Raw genomic sequence first — 22,441 nt, 5'->3', positions numbered from 1 at the left:
TGTTTGCCAGCCCCACAGAGACTGGTGGTGAAGACCTCTCCGTGAGAGCTCCTGGGACAGGGCTAATGCATGTTGGGGAGAAAGCTGCATTGCCTGTGTCTCTATAAGATAATGTCAGCAGGAGACATGCTTTTGGCTTGAGTGTGACACTAAGAGGACTGTCCCCAGGTCTGGTTCTGATACCTAAAATTCTCCCTGGAGCTGGTCAGAGTACTCTCTGCCAACCTACCTCAATTTTCCCGCAACACATCCTGCATAAGGTGACAGACCTCTATACTGGGAAGGGAAAAAGGAAGGACGCATCTCCAAGTACTACTTACATGGCCATGAAGGTCTGTGTTTAGCAGCATCAGGGCACAGGTGAGTGTATGAATCCCATCTGAAACACACAACAGTCGGATGGCTACGATTACTCCCCTTCCCATGCAGTTTCAGTGTTTGCTGTCATGGCAGCCCACCCATTGCAAAATCAAGGCTAGTTGCTATGTCTGAGGACCTTAAAGAATACCTATTTCTTTCAACTGCATAAGATAGTTCTAAAAAAATATATCTTATTTTCCCTCAAATTTTACCTTTTCCTGAAATGATCACCAAGGAATTGGCTTTAAAGCAGTTTTATCAATGGCTTCCTAAAGATCAGACTTTCCTCTGAGTCTTCCTCCATTTCCACTTTGTGCTGACACCATTGTAGAATGGGGCAGAGACCCTGGCAAACAGCTAGCTTGCCCCCAGTTGATCACAGTCACCTCAGGGGTTCATCCTGAGGCCGTTAGCCACCATTCCCAGGCAGTCGGTAAGCTCTTGAGTTGTTCAACAAACACTATTTCTACAGATGAGTGCAGCGTTTTTGACTCAGACTTAATAAAGCTCACATGAAGTTTTCCTTCCATTTGAGACAGCACAGCACCCTCTTCTGTACCAGGTAGCCTGGTGGCTTGCTGTTATTTGAAAACCGTGCTATGTCCTGAAGCTGCTCAAGGTCTGGAGACTAGTCTCCACTCAGCAACTCGCAACAGTGAGATGCAAATGCACTCTGGTACAGCAACTGGTCCTTGCAAGGACTTCACAAAAGGGCAAGAGAACACCAGGGAGGAGGCAGGGGCAGAAATACTACAGCCTTGGTCTTTGGCCCTGCTCTTGGCATGACTCAGTATGCTCACACAGATGGGCTGCTCCACAGACCAAGCCAGACATGACATGATGCTCCTGGCTTACTTCCCTCGTGCATGCTGCTCTGTGAATTGGTGCCCTAAGGTCAAGCTGTGACTTATCCCCAGGCCCGGCTGGGGAAGTAGAACTGGTCTCTTCCTGTGCAGCCACAGAGAGCCAGCTGTGGCCTATCCCCATCCTGGTCAGCCACTAAACAAGGGCATTATTTGTGTGGAATAGTAACAAGATCTGAGCACCCCATGCTCAAGGCCAAGCTCTAAACACTGTCAGCTAAAGACAATCGAACACATGAGCACAGGATGAAGGCAACTGAGCACATGAGCTTCTCCCTTTCCTGGAAGAACCATGGTCTGAGGAAGGAAGGGTTTCTCATGGGATCATCACGTATTTCTTTGTGAGGGCTGACAGTCCTGGGGACATGGTGTGATGGACATTACCCTTCAAGAGAGAATCAATTCCTAAGAAAGGTGCTTCCTTCACTTTCACAACAAGCATCTCTGGGCTTAGGACACTGTGCACTGCTGGTATGTATTTTTGAGTCTCTATGGGAGGTTCTGGGCTGACATCTTCACCTGGCTTTACTGTATCACTTTGGTTAGGTAAATTATGTCCCACATGGCCCCAAGGTGGAGCTGATGTCCCAAAACCTACTAGTGTCTCTCTGTTGTTTGGCTCAGTTGCATTCACTTTTTCTCTGGGCTCACACAGTTTCACAACACAACCATATAGTTCGTCCATGTCTGGGCTTCATCAATACAGGAAAACACTAATAATGTGTCCAAGACACCACTCTCTGGGAGAAAAAACAGCCAGCCAACCCAGTGGTCAGCAAGTCAGAGCTTCTGCCACCCTTGTTTGCAGCATCCAATCATGCAAGGCTGAAGTGACCCTGAGTGTTGCAACAGCCATATCTTCATCAGTGGACGAGTTATTGAATTAGCAATGTCCTGAAATGTCTTAGAGGGCTGTAAGACCTTCTCAGCTGCTTGATCATCTCCAGACAAAACTGCCTTGACTCTATCATGACTCTATGCCAATAGACCATCACAGCCAGAGATGATTCTTTAGAAATCTAGATAATACACAGTGGCTCAAATTTCATCTTAGTGAACCATCCTTCTCAAGTTTAGGCTCGATGCAACAAGAAGGAACTGCTTCCTGAAGAAAGACCTTGCAATAGCTTTCTCAAATTACCATGCATCTAGCGCGTGCTTTTGCAGTATCTGCAAAAGATGTGACCCGAAGGAGCCACTTTGCTTCCTTCCATTGCATCAGCTTCAAGTAGTATGTGGATTCCAGTTTTATTTTTCAAGCGCCATTCAATTCCAGCGCTGAGCACAGCTCTGTCCTGCTTGGGACTCATTCAGTTTGCATTTGGTCTGCAGAAAGCGGTCCTGCCCAGCCTTGTGAAATGTGCTGCCATCATCACAGGCAATGATGTGGCCCTAAATGTTAATTGGTCATAACAGCAGCAGCAGTAATGTGTTTCAGATCCAGTTTTCCTTAGTTTTAATAGTTTTGTAGTGTTTAGGAGTGTAACATTTTCAAAATAGGTCCTACCAGTAGCAGTGACATCTTCACTGAGGGCTGTGCAGTTATGGAAGAGTTTAAGCTTCTGGCTTCATTTGTGTTGGCTTTAGCAGGCACCTTCTTGCAGAGTGTTCAGAACTGGGGTCTAATTTCCCTTCTGAACAGTTGTCATAGCATGGCTCCATCAGCAGCTTCGCAACCTAGGTTTCCACATGGCAAAGCTCGTGTTTTGTTTGTCTAGTCGCTGCCCTCCAAACACCCTCATGCTGAAGGGTATGGGATGGAGTCAGAGGTTTGACTCCCCCGTGCTCCAGCTCAGCTCATGCTCAAGTTGGTGTGTGCATTCATCCACCCACACAGTGGGTGTTAGAGGACTGGAAGGGGAGAAGGCGTCCCAAGGGCCTTGTCTGTAGGGGTGGAAGGTGGACGTAGTAGAATTGGGGATCACTTCCATGGGGGAGTGTTGAAAAGGGGTCAGGACTTGGAATTTGGGATATGTCAGCTGGGGACTGCTGCTGAAAATTCAGCTGGAAGCTTAAGGTCTACAGGTGGAAAACCCTTCTCAGGGAAGGTCATGTTTGGATCAGTGGGGGAGAAGATCACATAAACACAGGGAAATTAAATCTAAACCTGTATTTTATTGGGATACCACTGTTAAAAGCAAAGAGGTCATTCTGTTTTGAGAATAGCATGTGTCCAGTTAGCTTGTCAGAAGGACTGGAGTTTTCATGTGATACTAGGCACTGCTGCTCTTTGGGAAGCCTGCAAGATGGAGACAAGCAGGAGCTCTCAAGCATCACTGCACACAGAAGGGGATGGAGGAAGAATAACTGATGCTGCCACGTTGCCAGCTGAGAGCAGGTCAACAGCCTGATTTCCATTCAAGGGGGCACTTCCACATGTCTGTAAGCAGGTGTGTAGAGTAATTCATGTCTAGATGTATGTGTGTGCACATGTGTACCAGGAATGACCTTTCCCATTTAAAAATGTCAGAAGAAACTATCTACTTTAAAAAAAATAATGGGGCTGAAAGTACCTAACAAAATCTGCAACTCCAGTGAGCTCAGAATTTTACCCAGCTGTGCCATTTTCTGCTGCAGTTGTAAATGCAAGGAACACAACTCCTGTGCATGGCAAGTCAACAGCATTCCTCAATCTGCATGGAAACGTCTTTTTCCATTCAATGGACAAGGTCTTGGGCTGAGCTAGCACCAACCACACATTTGCCCACTGCCAGCAACCGCTTTGCAAGCCACAGCTGTGGTAATCTGCAACCTCTAAGAACCACTCACCACCTCCACTGGTGCTGAGCAAAGCACGGCTTTTGATCCAGGCTTGTCTTCAAGCACAGCTCATACGCACTTAAGAGGACAAGACCCCCTGGGAGCCCACACTCAGACCCTCAGATCCCCATCTGGCTATCCTGGGGGGGTCTGTACGGCACCCAGAGTCCCCAGTCCCACCCAGGGCCAGGATAATCAGCAGGGCAGGATCCCAGAGAAAGGGAGAGGCTGCAGCCTTGCCTGCCCAGTGGGAGCTATGCAGGCCCAGATGTGGATGGTTGTTTTATACTCGGGCTCTGTGACACGTGCCCTGTGAGCATGCAACGGACACTAGATCCAGGGAAAGCAAGCAGTACCTTCGGATGTGCTCTCTTCTGGGTTGCACTGGCAGTATCGCCGGGAGAAATGAATCAGCACCCGCTCCCGCTCCTGCGTCTCTCCCATCAGCGGGAATGCTTTCAAGAATGTCCTGCAAAAATAAAGTGATATTTAAAGATGTCATGGATCAGTTTGCTGGGCAGCATCCATGCTAAGGAGGGAGATGGAAAGGGGGTCCTCAGAGCAGCTAGGAAGGCCTTTGTCCTCCCCACAGCCTGTGCACCCCTGGGGCCCTGCAGATGCAATGCAAAGGGTGTCTATGGAGCCAGCTCTGAGCTGTGCAGGGAAACATGCTGTCAGCTGAGATCTGACCCACCTCTGGTTTGATGGCACCAGGGTGGGTTGTCTGTCCCAAGGGAAGAAGTTGCTCCCATTTGATTTGATTTTGTACGGGACGAGATTTCTGGGAAAGCTGCTCTCCACCATGGGGAAGCAGGTTGTGGGCCCTCCTGTTGAAGCCCACTTTTGGTGGCAGTACCTTGTGCCAGACATGACATCAAAGCGAAGATTAAACAACAACCTGGAGCTCCCCCCAGCCCCTGCTGCTATCACACGGACAGCCTCCACGACGTCGGGAAGCCTGGGGGAGAAACCCACCGCGCTGCTCCGCTTTGTCCAGCCCAGGCCCTACGCGGGAGTTCCAGAGACCAGCTCACCTGAGTGCTTTGTCAAGGGTCAGGCCAGTGAAGTCAAAGAAGCTGAGATACTCCTCTGCTACCAACTTGCTAAATTCGTTACTGCAATTAAAGAGGGAATAGTCAGCCCTTTCATCAGGGAAGAAGACTCTGCCTCCTGGCCAGCCCAACTCCCAGAAAGACACTGCAGACGTGATCCCAGACCCAGAGGGACTTTCTCCTAGCTTGAAATGCTGCTGGAAGACCTCCAAAGGGCCCTAATGTTCCCACAGCCTAGCACTGCGTTTGGCAGCCCTAGACACCTGAGAATGAGAGGTGCCTGCCCCCACTGCACCCCTCTTCTGTGCTGCTGGCCAGGCAGAGCATCCTCCCAACCACCCAGGAGGAGGTGGCCATAAGGATGTCCTGTGCTCATTGGGCATCTTCTCTCTTACCTAGTCCTCTCTCAGTGCTGGACAAGTCTCCTTCTCCTACTGCAATATTCCTGCTCTTCACTCCACATGGCTCCCATCCCACCCTCTCACCACAGCACTTTGTTTGCATGTCAGGTGGATGCCGCTGGGAATTGCAGGAGCACTTGGCTGAGCTTCTACCCCTGCTCATCCCTGAATGCTTCTTCAGAAAACATTCCCCTGACACACTTTTGAAGGATGCCTGGAGATGTGTTGCCTTTAACACAGGATGGGTGCTGATAAGTTCCTCTATCTACACAACTCAGGTAGTGGAAATGCAAGAATAATCAAGTAATGCTGGAAAAAAATGGGAGACGGTCTCAATATGCTCAGCCTTTGCCATATATCATTCTTCTTCCTTCTCCCCACAAAATGAAAAGTATGTTTCTAAGTATTACACATCCAGTTTCATGCCAGGACATGCTACAGGCAGAGCTCGCTGCTTTTCCTACAGCATTGTTTCATCTTCTGCTATGAGGTGGATGCTGTAAAGCCTTTGGCATGGGTGCTGTTCAGAAGCACGACACACAGCAGAATCAGGGAGAGCAGTGTGATAGCTCCAGGGGAGAGGTCCAGGCTGAGTTTTGAGGGGCAGGACACTAGTATTGGTGCTGGAGTTTGTGCAGGAGGCTGTTTCAAAGCTGTATGAAGCCACAAGGCATCACACTCATAAAACAATCTTATCATTTGGGATGCTAGCTAGAACATGTCCTCATGGGCCCATGGCCCCTCGTGTTAGTCCATCTGAAGCAGTGCCACAATGACTGGCATGCAGATTCCTGACAGCTTCCCAGGCATACTTCTTGACTTGTCCTGGAACTTCACAGCAATGTGATATGAGATGCAGAAGATGACCACATGTTTGTGAAAGGCAGTGTCACCACATATCCACCCCTGTGCCAAAGAATGAGCAGAATCAAGCAAGCCCCAGGCCTCCTCCGGGATCCTCTCAGCTCTAAGTCTGCAGAAGATCTCATGCATTGGCTGTGCCAGTGCTGGGAACTAGCTAGCACTCTCCCTTCCACAGGTCAGTGGTCTCCTTTCACACATGCAGTTGTAGTCTCTCAGAAGAAAAGGTCTGACTCCTTCTGTTTGGGCACCTATTTACCAGGTCTCCTGGGAAACTGCTTGGGCACTCTGGGCACGGGACAGACAGCAACTGCCATGTACTGCAGCACTGCAAAGAACAGTGTCTGACTACCTCCACTTAACCTCAAGTTGGGCTTGAAGTACTGGCCTCGCCCAAGGCTCCTCAAAGCCAAAAGACTCGGCATGTCTATAGCCCAGCACAGATCTTCGGTGGGATGATTTCATCTTGGAATGTCTCCATGGCCTACACTGGGAGCTAAACCCTAATTTACATTCCTAACTAGATCCATAGTCAAGCAGGATGAAGGTGGGTGGGGGCTCCCTTTCACCCCACTCTCCCATCAGGGAAGCCCAGGAAGGCAGGCAGGCCTTGCTGACTGGCTCTCGGCTCCCAGGGTCTTGCTGAAGGCTAGTGACCCCCAGGACAAGTGGCCAGCTGCTGTGGTGCCAACACTCCCCAGCCTGGGTGCCCATCACACCTTCCTGAGTGCCTCACTTGTCCCCCCCTCTGCTTGGAAAAACTTCCAGCTCTGCAGAGGGAAACAGACAGTGTTGCAAGACACCTGAAGGCAACCAGCCCCCAGGAAGCAACAAATTCCTATGTCTAGCCAGGGGCTCAGTGACACTGATGGGACTTCTCCTTGAGTTCCAGAGCCACTTAACATGTTTCATGTGTGCCTGGGACACAGAACTCCAACACTGGCTAGGGAAAGACCATGGCCTAGACTAGGGAGGGCTTAGGTGTTTGCTCTGGTTTCCTCATTGAAGAATGGGCCTCTGCTCTCTCTGTGCCCGTCCCAGCCCCTCCTGCAGGAATGGGTGACACTTCCATCATGCAGCTCAGATATGAAAGAAACATCCCCACGGGAACAACAAGGCGTCTTCCATGGGGACACGTCTGGCATCCTCTTCTGGTGGCCCTGCCACAGACAGCCTTTACAGACCTCTCACCTGACACCCCAGATTGATGCTTCCTCCCTCCGCCTGGTTTGGGAAGGTCCAGGTACCAAGAGTGCTTACTGACCTCCTGGATAACAAGCCACCCTTGGGGTAACACAGGAGTGATGGCCTTTTCTCACAGTTTCATTCCTGTGTGGCTGGATGCGGACAGATATGTGTTGTTTTACAGCCTGAATCACACTGTCTTACAGAGCTAAGCCCGTATTGTCCAGGATCCCATTTGTGCCACAGTCACCTGGGTCAAAAAAAGATCATCTGTAAGAAGTCTGGCTAAGTAAAATTCACCTAATCTCCAGGGGAGGAAAATACGCTGTGCGCCCATGCCATACTGTCCATGGGACTGTGACAGACCCTCAGTTCTCAGTGCACTGTGATGCTGAAACTGTGCTCTGCTGCCTGCTCCATCGCTGCCTACATGGTTTTGTGAGCATAGTGCCCTCCTGAGAAACCCTGCAAGGAAGCACTTGGCACTGAGGTCTTCATGGTCTGGCAGTTGGGACTCTTCAACCTCCATCCAGCAAGAGAAGTGTGACCATGGGCAGCGATGGAGATGAGACAATGCCACAGACCAATCCAGGAACAAGAATCTTCCATGCAGAGTTCAGTTGCCAAAACATATGTTCTTCAGAGAGATGAAGGTAATTTCTGGATTTGAGGTTAAGTTCACAGAATTGTGTCAGCTGGAAAGAAACTATCTGGAGATATCCAACCTTCATTTCCTTCCTCATCAAGCCATTTCTACTGGTTTGACAATGATGAATGTTTTGGTTTTGGTTTTGGTTTGGTTTGGTTTTTTTTTTAGAAAATTGCCAATGTTCACAAAGAAAAAAAAAAAAAAGGGTTAAAATGAGCTAAAAAGCTTTAAAATGAGATTTGACTTTTTGCACAACCCTCCTAGCCAGCCCACCTCCTATATGAAGCTGGCCAGAAAGCATCACTTAAATTTATCCTGCTCCCATTACTGTAGGTTGGTCTTATATTGTCCTAAGTTAGGAAGACCAACTTAAAACACACCTATTCTCATCCTTCTTCCTTTCCTGCTCTGCAAATCTACCTGCCTGGTCAAAGAGCCTGCAGCTCTATCCAGGTCTTGGGCTGGGAAATGATTCAGATGTCAAAAACACAGCTGATCAAAACAAAACTTTTCTTCTGAAGGCTGTGTCAATTCCCAAATGTGGTTCACCAAACAGCTTTCTGAGGTGTGAGGACTGCAGGTGTGAGTGAAGACTGCAGCGACTAGCAGAGACACACTCAGATGTGCCCCCAGAGACCCACTGCTTGAAACTTCCCCCGTTCAGTGAGCTGTCATGGCAAATTTTCAAGAAAGAAGGATGTTAGGCCTGAGGCAGTAGCAATCAGCAGTGCACCTGCTACAAGAACCACAGCAAAAGAGAAGAACAGGGATGCTTCCAGATGATATAAAGAGCCTTTCTAGGACATAATTCATGGGCTCCTTCTATCCCACGACTAGGACGGGAGTCACAGATGATCCTTGGTACTGAAAGCTGAGGGTATTTGGTGAGGGACAGCTGTGTTCTGTTGATCTGGACAAGACTGAGACATTTCAGGACATAAAAAAAAAAAAAACAACCCAGCAACACAGGTTATATCTGATCCATAAGAAGGATGATGAGGATTGGAGTCCTCACACCCACTGGCATCCTAAAATAATCTGTTACTGCTACACTTGTTACTGTTACTCTGTCTCTTAGAAATCTCTGTAACTCTCCCATATTTGAATAAACACTTTTTATTTCCCTTTTGCCTTACTCAAGCAAATCTACCAGCTGAGGTGCTTGTACCTCTGGTGTGTACCTGGCTCCCCATCAGGCCCTTCACGCCATCTATACAGACTGGGTCAGGAGGCACTGCAGCAAGTAGATTTTGGGGTGCAGACATGAAAAACCTGAGGACTGGCAGGGAGCCCAGTGCAGATCTAGGTCTGGATTCCAAACCCTTCAGCCTGGAGGATCTTGGTGGGCCCTTACCAAATGCAGGAAGCTCTTGGTTCTGGTGGGCAACAGCTTGTGGCAGTTAATGCCCAATACATCCAGGCAGCTTGTAGGATTCAGATTGCAAGGGCATTGGGCTTGGATCAAATTCAACCAGAAGGATCTCCAACAGCCCCAACTCCATCCAGCAAGCCTTTGTGACAGGGAGCTTGTCCCTTCCTGCCTTTTCCCTGTCCTCCCAGCACCACCAGTGCTCCCCCAGACCCTCCCCATCACAGCTGTGTTTTGCTGGCCGTGCTGAACGCTGCCATCTCTGTCAACCCCCTCGCAGGGTTGGCTGCAACCCAAAGCCCCACTTACTTTTTCCCGAGCTGGCGTGCCACATCGCAGCGCTTGAACCCTTCGAGGTTGTAGAGGCGCTTGGCCAGCCTCTTGGCAGCCTCACTATCTGCCCTGCAGCCGTTGGCCAAGGTGTCCGTGCTGCCCTGGTCAAGCTGCTCCGTGCTGCCCATGTCAGAGTCAGAATCTGACAGTGCATCTTTCAAGCTGGCGTCACTATACAGAAACAAGAAGCAATTCAAAGAGCAGCAATGTGACCTGACGAAACCCACAGAAAATGCCACATTTTGATTTCTTATTGTCCTAACCAGAAAATAGGAAAAAAACAACAATATATTTGTGAACCAGACATTGGAAAAACTCTCTTTCATTTCAGGTCAAACGAAATAGTACAATTTAATTTCAAATTTGTATAAGGAGATTGAAGAGAAGGTGACTTCTCCTTGAGAAATGAGGACGTATACATTCACAGCAAGCAGCTCCAACACCTTTTTAAGACTCCTCTCTCTCCACTGGTATGGAAAGGGATACCAAGCTCTTTCAGAGCTGTGGACATTCAGGAGATTTTAGGGATAGATGGTATGCTTTTCAGTTCACATTATTTGCTGAGGATAAGAAACTGCACTTGTACAAATCACGCCGGTGGGACTGGCACCAGACCTGCTGTCACTGGTGGGCTGCTCCTCTCCCAGCTGTGGGCTGGTGTTGTGACCAGCTGTTCCCACAGACAACACGCCGAGCAGCCCCACCGACACCATGTAGGTGGGGTTGTATCCCTTTATTTTCTTGCCCAAGGCCAGTTATGGCACCTATCCACACATTTTTGGGCAGTGTGACTCACTGGAGGCCTGACAGCTGGCTGGACATACGGCCTTGCTCCAGCTATCCCATGCCCTGGCTGCTTATCACCTGGCTTCCTCATGCAAAGAAGTGCCACAGAGATGGGCTGCTGCATCCCAGGGGCAACGCTTTGGGTCTGAGCTGGTCCAGAGGATGAAGTCTGTGCTGATCTCACTGCCTGCAGAAGAACCTTTGGTGAGGCCTCTACAGGGGAACGCAACCCTAAGTGAAACTTTGAGGTTTCCCTGCACTTCAGAGCACATTTGGGAGTGTGCCTGACTGCCTCCAACCTGCCAAGGGCTTTTGCATATGTCAGGCAGACAAGGCAGTGGTTGACCCAGAGGAGCCGCAGCTTTGCCTGCTGCGAGGACAGGTTTTGTGAGCTGCCAGATGAATGGTGGTACCCTCTAGAGCAAATGTGAACATGAAGTGCTGAGCCTTGACTTTTCTTGGGCTTTCAGGGCTCTTACAGGACCCCGTAGCTCACGTGCAGTTTGGGATCCTGGTTTTGAGAACAGGGAGGACTCAGACACAGGCGTACTAGGGACTGTCTGGTTTAATACCATGAGACCTTAGTCCCCAGCTGCAGTCCTAACCTATGGGTAGGAAAGTTTTCCTTGATGGTGTTTGGCCTCACTGGCATGACAGCACACGAGGGGAAGCACAAGAGGAAAAATAGCAGCTCCATCTCTATCGTGTCCTCTGAGCCTCGCTCCTGGACTCGGACCCCATAAGACAAGGAGGCCTTGCCCAAGGAATTCCCAGCCTGTCTTACCTGATGGAGTTAATGATCTTGGTGACATCTTCCTCTGACCCTTCCACATGGAACCCATTTGGGATACTTTTCAAGGACAACCGGCTCAGCACATTCTCTGACTTGCTGCTGGTAATTGAGTGCCTGAGAGGGCTCCCAAAATCCCCCTCCACTGGCTTTGCTGATGCCTGCTCTTGCTTATCAGCAGCCATGTGGTGAAGGGCTTCTCTCTGCTGGGCTACCAGTTTCTGTTCCAAGAGCTCTGGGCTTTCCTTGACCCTTTGCTGGATCAATGGAGTGAGTGGGGCCTCAAAACTGACACAACTGTCTGTCTCATCTGTGAGAGAAAGGACATCCAAAGAGTCCAGGCTGCTGTAGTATGTACCCTTCATAAGGTCAGACTCAACGATCTTCTCAAAGGTCGAGCTGAACCCATCCCTGATGTCTTTGAATTGAAAATGTTCTTTGTCATCCTCACTGCAGCTCAGCTTGGCATCTCCAGAAGCAAACCTGGACCAAAAGAGGAAACGTAAAAATTACTGTCAAGGTAATTGTTTGCACTTGGAGCTAGGAGGCAAGAGAAGAGGCAGAAATGGATGCTGTGATTATAGCCCCTTGGGAGATTTCTGTGGTATAACCTGCTTGGCTCCCAATTGTATTACAAGCCTCTAGAGCTGAAAAAGGCAGTTTTATGATGAGCGATCCCCGGGGCCCAGCCACCCCTTAATTTGGTCATGCTCCAGCAAAAAGCCAGACCTCTGAACCGGAGATGCTTGCACCTGACACCTGCTACTGGATCCAATGCCAGAATGGATTTAATCTGCAGGTTATCGCTCCCTTTAAGTGCTCCAATTATGGCTACTTCAAAAGCATGAAAATCCTTAAGATCAAGGCCATTTCATCTAACTTTGGGTATTGGCAGCAAATGTCCTTGATTCCTTTTATAGCAGAGAAAAAGCAGAAGCTTCTAGGGAGCAATTAATATGCTGTAATTTAAGCCTTTTTTTCTTAGATGGGGCACCCTAGAAGTGCAAGGCACCCTACAAACAGTTTTCTCTCCACTCAGAGGGAGGTAAAAGGTGATGGACACACACCCAAGCAGAGGAGGCTCTGTGCTGCTTTACAGCTAGCCTGTGGGATTCAGGCACAGCATTACAAGCTGTGAAATGCATGAACCTGCAAGCCTAGCTTCCAGGTAAGCATGGATGACTCTCAGAAATCCTGACTCTGTTTGGCTTTGAATGCAGGGGCACTCATTCCAGCGTACATCTCAATACAAACCCACACTGGGAGAATTAATCTGAGTCAAATCCAGCAACACCCGATGTGCTGGGAGCCCTGGAGATCTGGGAGAGCTCAGTCCCTCCTGGAATAGACCAGGATGCAAGGATATGCCTGAAATACCCCAGGTTTCTCAAATGAAACCTGCCTCCCCACTTCCAGCAGACGCTGCTGTCATTTGCTTTGTCAGAACCAGACATTTCATGCTGTGATGCAGGTGAAAGCTAGGGGAACAGTAAGATGCTTTTCCTCTGCCTGTGATGGAGTTAACTTTCTTCATAGCAGCACATACGGTGCTGTGGTTTGGATTTGTGACTAAAACAGTGTTGATAACGTACCAACGTTTTATCTATTGCTGAATGTGTCTGCACAGTGTCAAGGCTTTCTCTATTTTTCACTCCCCAGCGAGTAGGCTGGGGGTAAGCAAGAGGTTCGGAGGGGACACAGCGGGGACAGATGATCTGAATTGACCAAAGGGATATTCCATGACATATAATGTCATTCTCAGAAAAAAAGAAAAAAAAAGTAAAAAATGGGGGGGTTGTTCTTTCAAAGCAGCCATTGCTCAGAGACTGTCTGGGTATCAGTCTGCTGATGAGAGAGGTTGAGTGATTGTTTTTGCATTGCCTTTTTTTTTTTTTCTTTTTTCTTCACTTATTAAATTGTTTTTATCTTGACACACAAGTCTGTTTACTTTTGCTCTTCTGATTCTCTCCCCCTTCCCACAAGGGAGAGTGATGAGCAAGTGGCTGGATAGTTCCTTAGTTGTTGATTGAAGTCAACACACCCCAGCTCTTCACTAAGGTTGTCTCAGTTTGGAAACACTGTGTCAGTGCCTTGGCTGTGCCCAGTGCCCCTGCTAACGAGCATGGCCTCACTTTGCAGCAGAATATGTTTCTCTGAGATGAATTTTGGGGGCGGATCAGAGATAAGCAAGTTTCCTGTGCCAGTGAATGAGATGCTGTACCTGTGCATGCCCAAACCCAGCTACTGTTAGTAATGTTTCCTACTGGGCATCAGTGACAGCCCACTCCCTGCCTTGCACATCACCTGGCACAGAAGAGATTGGAGATGGACGTTGGGACGTAGCGGCTCTAGAACAGAGGCAGCAGAGCACTTGTGAGCCAGACATGTCAGAGCCATGAGTGTCTCCTAGGAATCTGGACCCTTCTCAATGCACTTAACAAAACAGCTCAGTCTTTTTAGGTGGGGAAACTGAGGCACACACTGCACTCCATGGAATTGCTCATTGCAAAATTAAAGAGAGGTACAGAGATACAGTCTTGTATCACAACTCCATCAGCAGACAGCAGGAAACAGTGAAAGCAAAGTGACCACCCCCTGACAGACCCCGCAACCAGCCACGTGTCTAGTTCCCAGCTACTTGCAGCTTACAGATGCCCTGATCCAGAGACATTCAGCCCATTTTCTCCGACAGACACAGACTCCCTGGTTTCACGGCGGAGGTGGACCTCTGAACAACACTGCCATGCTTGGGCTGAAACTTGGTGGAGCCCTGAAGCCAGGTCTACCCATATCATTACAGCTCCTGGGGTGCACATTTCTTTCTCTCAAGGCAGGAGGGATTTGCCTGTATTGCCACTGCACAGCTAAGCAAGTAGCAAGAAAGGAAGGCTGCCTCTTGAGCAGAGAGCAGGTTAATAAGGCCCTGAGTTTACTGGATTAGATATACTGATGTAGTGTCATCCATTCCTGGAAACCCTAGCCCTTCAAAATGCCTCAGGCAGGGTGGAAGATGGCTGGCCATTTCAGGACACAGTGTCCCTAAGGGCTAGGGAATGCACACCTTACCACTGATGATAACACACCCATCTAGGAAGCATCACCATTTTTGTGGAGCAGCCAGTTCTCATGGGCAGCATGGGCTACACCACGCCTCAGCAGTGATGCTCACGTGGAGCAGTCATCCCCCAACACCCTCATCAGCATGGGCAGCAAGAATTCAGAGTTTACAGAGCACTAATTCCAGGCAGTAAAATGGGATCTGGCATGCCTTCACAATAGGTAAGTCCTCAAAGTTATCAGCCTTGCAAATGAGGAACCAAAACAGGTCAGGGTCCCTTGAAGTGGCTATGTCACGCTATCTTCCCTTCTTTGTGATGCTGGATGCCAGGCCAACAGGTTGCTGAGCTGTGGCAGGAACAGGGGATGCCGGAGCAGCAGGGAGCAGGATAGACTAACCTGAAGATCTGTGAGAGGAGGGAGACAACCATGCATAGCTTACGCTACATTCATGAGATCTGACAGGCCCTGACAAGTTTTTGTATCCTTTGAAAGTCCCCTCTGATGTCTGAGCTGTTGGAGATGCTGTTTTCAAACCTAGTTCTGCAACCACATAGGTAAAAGTTTACATGAATCTGTAGACTCACATAATCTCTTGATTCCAAGAGCTCAGGGCTTAAGAAAACTGTCACTCAGTTCACCAGAGCTGGCCATGCATCAAACCAGACATAAGCAAAAGTAAGACAGTAGCAGCTCCAGCCCAAAGAGCCCTCATTCTCAGGACTGCTTGTCTTTACAAATCCATCCATCCCTGCAGGGTGAACTGCAGTGCCTGGCCATGACTTCATGTACAGAAAAGATCTCCTCCTTCCACAAAGCAGGAGAAACTTTAAAAACTTCACTGCTTGTAACAGGAAGGACTTTACAGCCTTAATTACACACCATGGTGGGAATTGCAGACCTGCCTTGGCAGCTCACCCCATTGCCAAACACCTTGCGATAGCCCCCATCCCCAGTGAAGGTCCACATCCTCTCCCCTGTGTCCTCTCCAGACCAAGAAAAAGCCCTGAGCCATTTTTGGGGTACCCATGTCCTCCAAGGCAGCCTTGACATTGCCCCTTGGCCTGCACCGCTTCACTCCCATCACCAACACATCTTTGTAAGGGGGCACACACACAGGAGGGCATGCCCTAGCCCACCCCTATGAGGTTTGGTGCATAGCAGATATTTCCAGAGGAGTTGTGCACCGCAGCTGTGCCTGTAGGTATTCTCCTATGTATCAAGCCCATCAAGAGCCATCACGCCCTGCACGTCCTGGATATTACTTAGCAGGTCCCACATTGCCATAATCCCAAACCAGACAGCTCCTGCTCTCTCACCACACTGAACAGAATTATCTCCCTTAAATGTTCACACCACAGAGCTTGTATTTTCCAGCTCCTTATTTATCACTTGAGCCCAAACTCGTACAGCAGGCAACAAAATGAGAAAGTCTGTGTCCCTACAAATACCTCAGCAACGGCTGTGTGGGACAGACAGCAGAGACCAGAGCAGGAGCCGTGGTCCTGGATGGGTCAGCGGGCACCAGTAAGTCAGGCACATCACATCTCTTCTTGTGTGGTCCCAGAGAAGAGAGAGGACAAAGAGACTTTCTACAGCTGACACCAGCCCAGGAGCACCGTCTGCAATAATTCAAGCAAAGCCAGGCTGAGGTGGGAGACAGTGAAAGACCTTGCTCATGTGAATGAGCCTGACATAGCCTCCCCACAGAGAAGTGGCACGTACTTATTACACAGCAGGGAATGCAATTGCTTTACTTAAATAGGAGCTGTATACTTATTTGCATTGTAATCACAAAGTTTTGTAAGCGTATTAAAGTAACACTGTATCTAATTGCCTCTGCTGATTTTCCCAGTCATCTCTGAAATGCTGTTTTATTGCTTACAGCAAGGCATACAGAGCAATACACTTAGTTATTATTGTAGTTGAACCGTACTGGATTTTTATGCACAGAGTTGTTCACATTTAACTTCTCACCGGTTAATGATTTGTAATAAAGTACAACCTAGTTTGCTGTGTTGGTGGAGTGGGGAGTACTTTCAGAGAAGGGCACGATGGAAATCAAGACTTTCTTGCCTATATGCTGCAGGCTTTCTGCAAAGTTTATCTGAAACTTTATTTAATGTAATTGGAAGGCGATATGCGGGCAAAGTCCCAAACCTTCAGGTACTATGTGTGTCTACAAGCCAAAGACAGAGATTCCTCTATTAAGAAGTTTGACCTTTTTGCATGAGTTCATGGGGCTGAAAGCAGAGAATATCATTCACTAGTGAAGCTCTTAGTTTGACTGCAGAGCTGTGACCTCCCCGAGATCAGCAGGGCTGATGTTGGGGCTTTCTGGGAAGGTGAAAGTCCTCTAGGCAACATAGCCACAATGACAAGAAAATGGGCTTTGACAAATGGTATACTGGCATGCCAACTGATGCCTTGGATAAACTAAAAAGGGGGTAAAAGGGATTCAATTAATGCAAACTGCAGTACAAAGACTAAAGCTTTGGCTTTCTTTCCTTGACTTTTTTAACAACCGTTTCCTGCACAGACACACTAACTTACGTTCAGCAGGGCAATCATAGTTTCTTTCTCCAGCTCCACCTTGGAGGGCTTTTTCCCCTTTAATTCTCCATTAGTTCAGTGGGAACAGCAAGACACAAGCCCTTCTTGTAAAGTACTTTAAGATCCAGGGACAAAATGCATCATACCAGCACCAACATGCAGATGACAAGTGATTTGTTGCCCGAGAATAGTTGACTGCTCATTGATAAAATGTTAGGCCAGAGACAGAGAAACCCCAGGTTCTATATGCAGAATGGCTCATAACAGAAGCAGCAACATACCAAAGGGGAGTAAGGAAAGAACTGGGGAAACTCAGAGAAGATGAGGGATGACAGTGACTTCCCGGTGCTTCGGTCCATCTGTCAGCTTCACTACTCCCGACCCACAGTGATTTAGGGGAGCCAGACAGTCAGCTGCAGCCAGGAAAGACCAGCTCCATGCTGTGTTTGGCCCAGCCACATGTTTCTGCCATTTAGCCTAAAGATAGGTGGTCAAAATACTGAGGAGTGCAAACACTGCAAGCTAACCGCATGCCTAGACAATAAGTGGTTTCCCAGATTTCAGCTGTGTCACTGAATTCTTCCAGCTGCCCTTCTGCCTTTGAATATAGTGTGTGACTTGTCCCTTGTGCACTCAGCTTCCAAAAAGACTTTTTTGCTATCCAAGTAAATAAGTTTAGAGCATAAGATCATGGGCTGTGCATGCAGAGCCCAGTCAGGTTGCATCATCTCCAAACCCTCAGCCTGCCACTTCTCCCAATTCATGCCCTAGTACCTTAAAATAATTGCACTTCAGTGATTTTAGCAGCAGCTACAGGGAGACACATACCAAGCAAATACGATTCCCTTGTAACCTAAGAGACTTGCAGACATCCGAGACCTGACTGCACAGCTTATGGGGCTCATGGGACCTGCCTGGGGGTAGACTCCCCAAGCTCTCTGGACATCAGCAGCCTGCATTGGACGCTCTTACTCTTCAATACCTACAGTTGTGCTTGTTGAAACAGTGCTGATCCTTCTTGCTGGTGGTCTTGGGTAGAACAAACCACCAGCTTTTTATAGGGAAAGCCTGTTCAACACTAGAGACACAATGAATTAGGGACGCCTGCTGTGAGCCCACATGCTGTGGGGCTCCCCATCTCTGCTGACACTCCTGCCTACACTCCAGACAGCGCTCTGAACAAATGGCTCAGCCTGAAGCCCGCACTGGACGAAAACTAGGAGGTGATTCGCAGAGCCCTCTTGGCTACCCTGTCCCTTTCACACCTTCTCCTCTTAAGAAGGCCATGCTCCTCTGTGACAACCTCTGCTGATCTTCTCCAGCCCCCTCCTGCTCGCAGCATCTCCCATGCTGGGGTAGGTACATAGGCAAGGCCATAAGATTCACAGCAGCCATCAGCCCTGGGTGGTTACGACACAGACCCCTGCGTGATTTCTTGTGGCAAAGGGAAGCATTTGTACTCCTCCCACAGGAATGGCACGGGAAGCACCCCACCTCATTCCAGTGACCAGTCATTTCCCCCCAGCCCCCAACCTGCAGAGCCACAGGGAGGTCTAGGCACTTGCAGAGGCATAAAATAAAGGTGTGGACACTGCACCACTGTGAGTGTCCCCCAGGCTGGAGAGGTCTCCCCTGAAGACAGGCTGCCAGTATAGAGGACACAGAGACTGAGGGGCATTGCACACACGCTAGTTTGTCCCAGGCACTTGAGAATAGGATGGCACGTTCCTTGTCTCACACTGCTATCCCTGTGTCACCCCGGCCCTGGTAGCACCTGCCACAGGTGCAGCAGGGAGCAAAGCTCAGTGACTTGCCCTCTCCTACTAACGGCCTGGTCCTTTGGATACAAAGCTGTAACCTGCTAGCCCAGGGACTGCCAGAGCAAGCCATGCTGACAGGGACTTCCAGGGTGTACCAGCCTCCCAGACAAACCCAGCTCTCCATCATCCCTGCCTGTCATCCTTGTCCTAAGTTATCTCAGGTAACTCAGCCCTAAGTGCTGCAGCTGAATCTCCAACTTGCAAGTGGGACACCCCCAAAGCGAGCACAATCAGCACCCCAGCACTCCTGAGATCCCTAAAGCTTCTCCTTCGCTTTAGTGACACTGTGGGCAGATGCAGCCTCTAATCCCAGCTCTTCTGCATTTGTAACAGGGAAAAGCAGTGTGAGAAGCCCAGAGAGGAAAAGAGTGAAAAGCCACAGTCAGCCACGAGAGCAGCTGCAGCTTTTTAAACTGATGAGTTACACATGGAGCAGAGTAACTCAAACCACGGAGGCTAGAGAAACAACACATATAAACCAGCACTGAGCCGACGTTACAACGGCTCCACACTCACCTGAGCGGCTCCTCTGGCTCGTCAGCACGCAGAGCTTCCAAGGATCCCAGGACGCCGTGCCACCTCTCCTTGCTGAGGGCCTCACTCGGTCTCTCCTGGCTGGGGGAGCCCCTCTCCCCCAGATCTGGGCTGCTTTGGCTGGGCACGCCACCGTCCGGCTGCTGCAGCGGCATCTGCTCCTGCCCTGCAGCCAGCTCCGTGCCCACGCCGTTGGCCAGCGCCAGCCCGTCCTCACCGCCACTCTCACGGGTGGTGCCCATCCCCAGCCCTCGCTCACCCTGCCTCTCGCCTGGCTCCGTCACCGCTTCCAGATGTTTGTCCCCCTGGCCCCCACGCTCCCCCTCCGCTCCTCGGGAGGGCTGAGCACCGTCCCTGGGGCTGGCTCTCCCGCTGGCGGGCTCTGGAGCCTCTCTGAGTTGCTCGTCCCCATCGCTGCAGGCCTGCGTGGCCAGCTGAGAGCCCCCGGAAGGCAGCTCGCGGCGATCCACGGCAGTCCATGGGAAGTGGCTGTTCTCGCTCATGTTCTGCTTGTTGTCCCAGCGTTTATGGGCTCCCTCCCCACGCTCAGCTCAGGCTCGGTCCTACCTACAAGGGAAAAGAAACCACGTCACGAGTGCCAGCGAGGGCTGTCAGAAAGGCACGGGCTTGTGGATAGCAGCTCAGAAGTTCAGCAGTTTGAAGCAGAGCACAGGAAAATGCCCCCCATCCCTCTTGACCCCTCAGTGTTTTTGGAAGCAAGGAAGGACCACACTGGGGTGTGATGCTTTTGCAAAGACTAGTGCTCGTTACTCAGCACAGTGAGGAAAATCTGCCTTTGTGGTCCTGAGCCATCAGGGGCTCAGGCACCCTTCTACTGTTGCTTCCGTAACCCTCAGACAGCCCCAGCCTCAAGCACAGGGGACCCATCCCACGCGGGCTGTCAGTGTCCCAGCTGTGGCAGGCAGCTGCCCAGGGCTGGGGACAGGACTGTGGCACAGCTGCTTTTCCCAGGCTGGCTACGGGGGTGCTATTCCCAAGTATTATCTGTCCATAGGAGAAATAAGGGAAATAGGAGATAGGTGTGATTTTTTTTTTTTTTTCTTTTTTCAAACACATCTAGCAACTGTGATCTGCCAACCTGTGCAATTCTTCCTGCTGACTTTGCATTTCTGCAGAACTTCTTGCCTGCCAGAGTAAGACTTCTCTTTTCCCACCACACAAGTACTTTTGAAGGATGTCATAAATTGCGAGATAAGACTCTGGCAAAAGTGTCCTTATTGAATATAGAGTCAAAGAATGGTTTGGGTTGGAAGGGACCTAAAAGATCGCCTAGCTCCAACCCCCCTGCCCCGAGCAGGGCCCCCTTCCCCCAGCCCAGGGGGCTCCCAGCCCCGTCCAACCTGGCCTTGAACCCTTCCAGGGAGGGGGCAGCCACAGCTGCTCTGGGCACCCTGGGCCAGCGCCTCACCCCCTGCACAGGGAAGAATTTCTTCCTATTTTCTAATCTAAATCTGCCCTCTTTCAGTTTACAGCCATTACCCCTTGTCCTGCCACTACATGCCCTTGTAAAAATTCCCACTTCAGCTTTCTTATAGACACATTTTAGGTACTGGAAGCCACTCTAAGGTCTCCCCGGAGCCTTCTCTTCTCCAGGCTGAGCCCCCCCAACTCTCTCAGCCCGGTCCCCCAGGGGAGCTGCTCCAGCCCCCCCAGCATCTCCGTGGCCTCCTCTGGCCCCACTCGAGCAGCTCCGTGTCCTTCTGCTGTTGGGGGCCCCCGAGCTGGCCCCAGCACTGCACAGGCAGGTCTCATGAGAGCAGAGCAGAGGGGGAGAACCACCTCCCTTGACTTCTCTTGATCATTTAAACTCCCTGCCTCAGCTTCCCCTCTCTGTAAACCAGGGATTATACATCACTTCTGAAAATCCATGAGGGTGCAGATATCAGCAATGGGCTCTGGGTGTTCTGACTTGCTGAGCTGCATCTCTTGTTGGCAAAAAAATCACTAATTGCTTGGCCAGTGCAGGATTCTACTAGTTCTTGGTAACAAAAGGTGCTGGGCTGCAGATGCCACTGCTCTTACAGCCCCTCACCCTGGGGAGATGTTAGCAGCCTCCTCCCTGCTGTTGATTCCTCTGCACCTGAGCAAGGAGCAAGGGAGAGGTGGGATTCGACCCTAAAAATCCCTCTGGGTACAGGCAGACCAACATGGGTACGTGCTGAGTTGCTGGCTGAGCAATACTGATCCCAAGAGGAACTCCAAACCTCGGCTGACATTGCTCCAGTCCCACAGCCCAGGAAATTCTGAACCCAGGATCTGGCCCGCTCTCTGTGTCCTGCTTCCCGCAGCTGAGAGATGTGGTAGGATGGGGCACTCAGACCCCTGCATGGGATGGGTTTGGGGAGAAACACCCCTCGAGGGTTCCGCATGCCACAGTCATGAGATGGGGCTGGTTCCTCCTCAAGGCAGTGCTGGCAGTTTTACCTCTTCTCCACATGCATCCGTGTGCATCCCCCGCTGTCACAGAGCACGCAGCATCACCACTCCTATCACACTAGGCGCAGCCAGGTGTTTTCGATCCCTGCACGATCCTTGCCTGTAACAAGGGATCAGAGAAAGTGAGACCCAGGCCAGAAAGGAGAACCCCACTGATCTGCCACCCTGCCACTGCTCCGTAGTGGGCTGTTTCCCAGACCCACCCCACGGCACGTTCTTTGCAGAGTACTGCAAGTCATCTTCCCCCTGCACGCGCTGGCTCTCCCTGGTTTTCAGCCATGGCAGTGCAACAGCCGTGTGCAGGAGTAAGGTTTCAGGAGAAACTTGATGATGAGCCCACTGAATGTCCAATTTCACCCAACAGATCCACAGAGGGAGACACCTGTGTTACAGATGGATCCCCCCCCCGCCCCCAACAGTCCTCCCCAGCCCCACAAACAAACCAGGAGGCAGGTTAGAGGTCTTTGAGCTAATTGTAAGCAAATCTGAACTATCAAAAGCACTGATGTAGTGACATCTCCCTTGCATAGCGTATTGTACAATGCAGACTGGCAGAGACAGTGATGACTCTCCCTGAGGTGACCCCAGGCTGGAGGAGCATGGCACATCAC

The 22,441-nt window shown here is 50.1% G+C and overlaps 1 protein-coding gene across 4 annotated transcripts in view; it reads right to left on the bottom strand.

The window, feature by feature from the left end:
- PSD2 (pleckstrin and Sec7 domain containing 2) overlaps positions 1-22,441 on the bottom strand; it is an 89,480-nt gene that overhangs the window by 25,779 nt on the left and 41,260 nt on the right. For 3 of the 4 annotated variants that reach the window (XM_042789979.1, XM_042789980.1, XM_042789982.1), the window contains exons 2-8: positions 21,819-21,930; positions 19,356-19,940; positions 11,404-11,892; positions 9,810-10,004; positions 5,018-5,098; positions 4,340-4,452; positions 319-379 (exon numbers count right to left, since the gene is read on the bottom strand). In XM_042789979.1, coding sequence (XP_042645913.1) covers positions 319-379; positions 4,340-4,452; positions 5,018-5,098; positions 9,810-10,004; positions 11,404-11,892; positions 19,356-19,876 — 1,460 coding nt within the window. In that variant the 5' untranslated portion in view covers positions 19,877-19,940; positions 21,819-21,930. The remainder of the gene's footprint in view (positions 1-318; positions 380-4,339; positions 4,453-5,017; positions 5,099-9,809; positions 10,005-11,403; positions 11,893-19,355; positions 19,941-21,818; positions 21,931-22,441) is intronic. The other variant, XM_042789981.1, reaches the window with a different exon arrangement.

This window comes from Tyto alba, unplaced genomic scaffold (genome assembly GCF_018691265.1).
Source record: "Tyto alba isolate M040663 unplaced genomic scaffold, T.alba_DEE_v4.0 Super-Scaffold_17, whole genome shotgun sequence".
NCBI classification, from domain to species: Eukaryota; Metazoa; Chordata; class Aves; order Strigiformes; family Tytonidae; genus Tyto; species Tyto alba.
The sequence above is the reverse complement of the archived record's forward strand: the minus strand, read 5'-3'. Positions and strand labels throughout refer to the sequence as shown.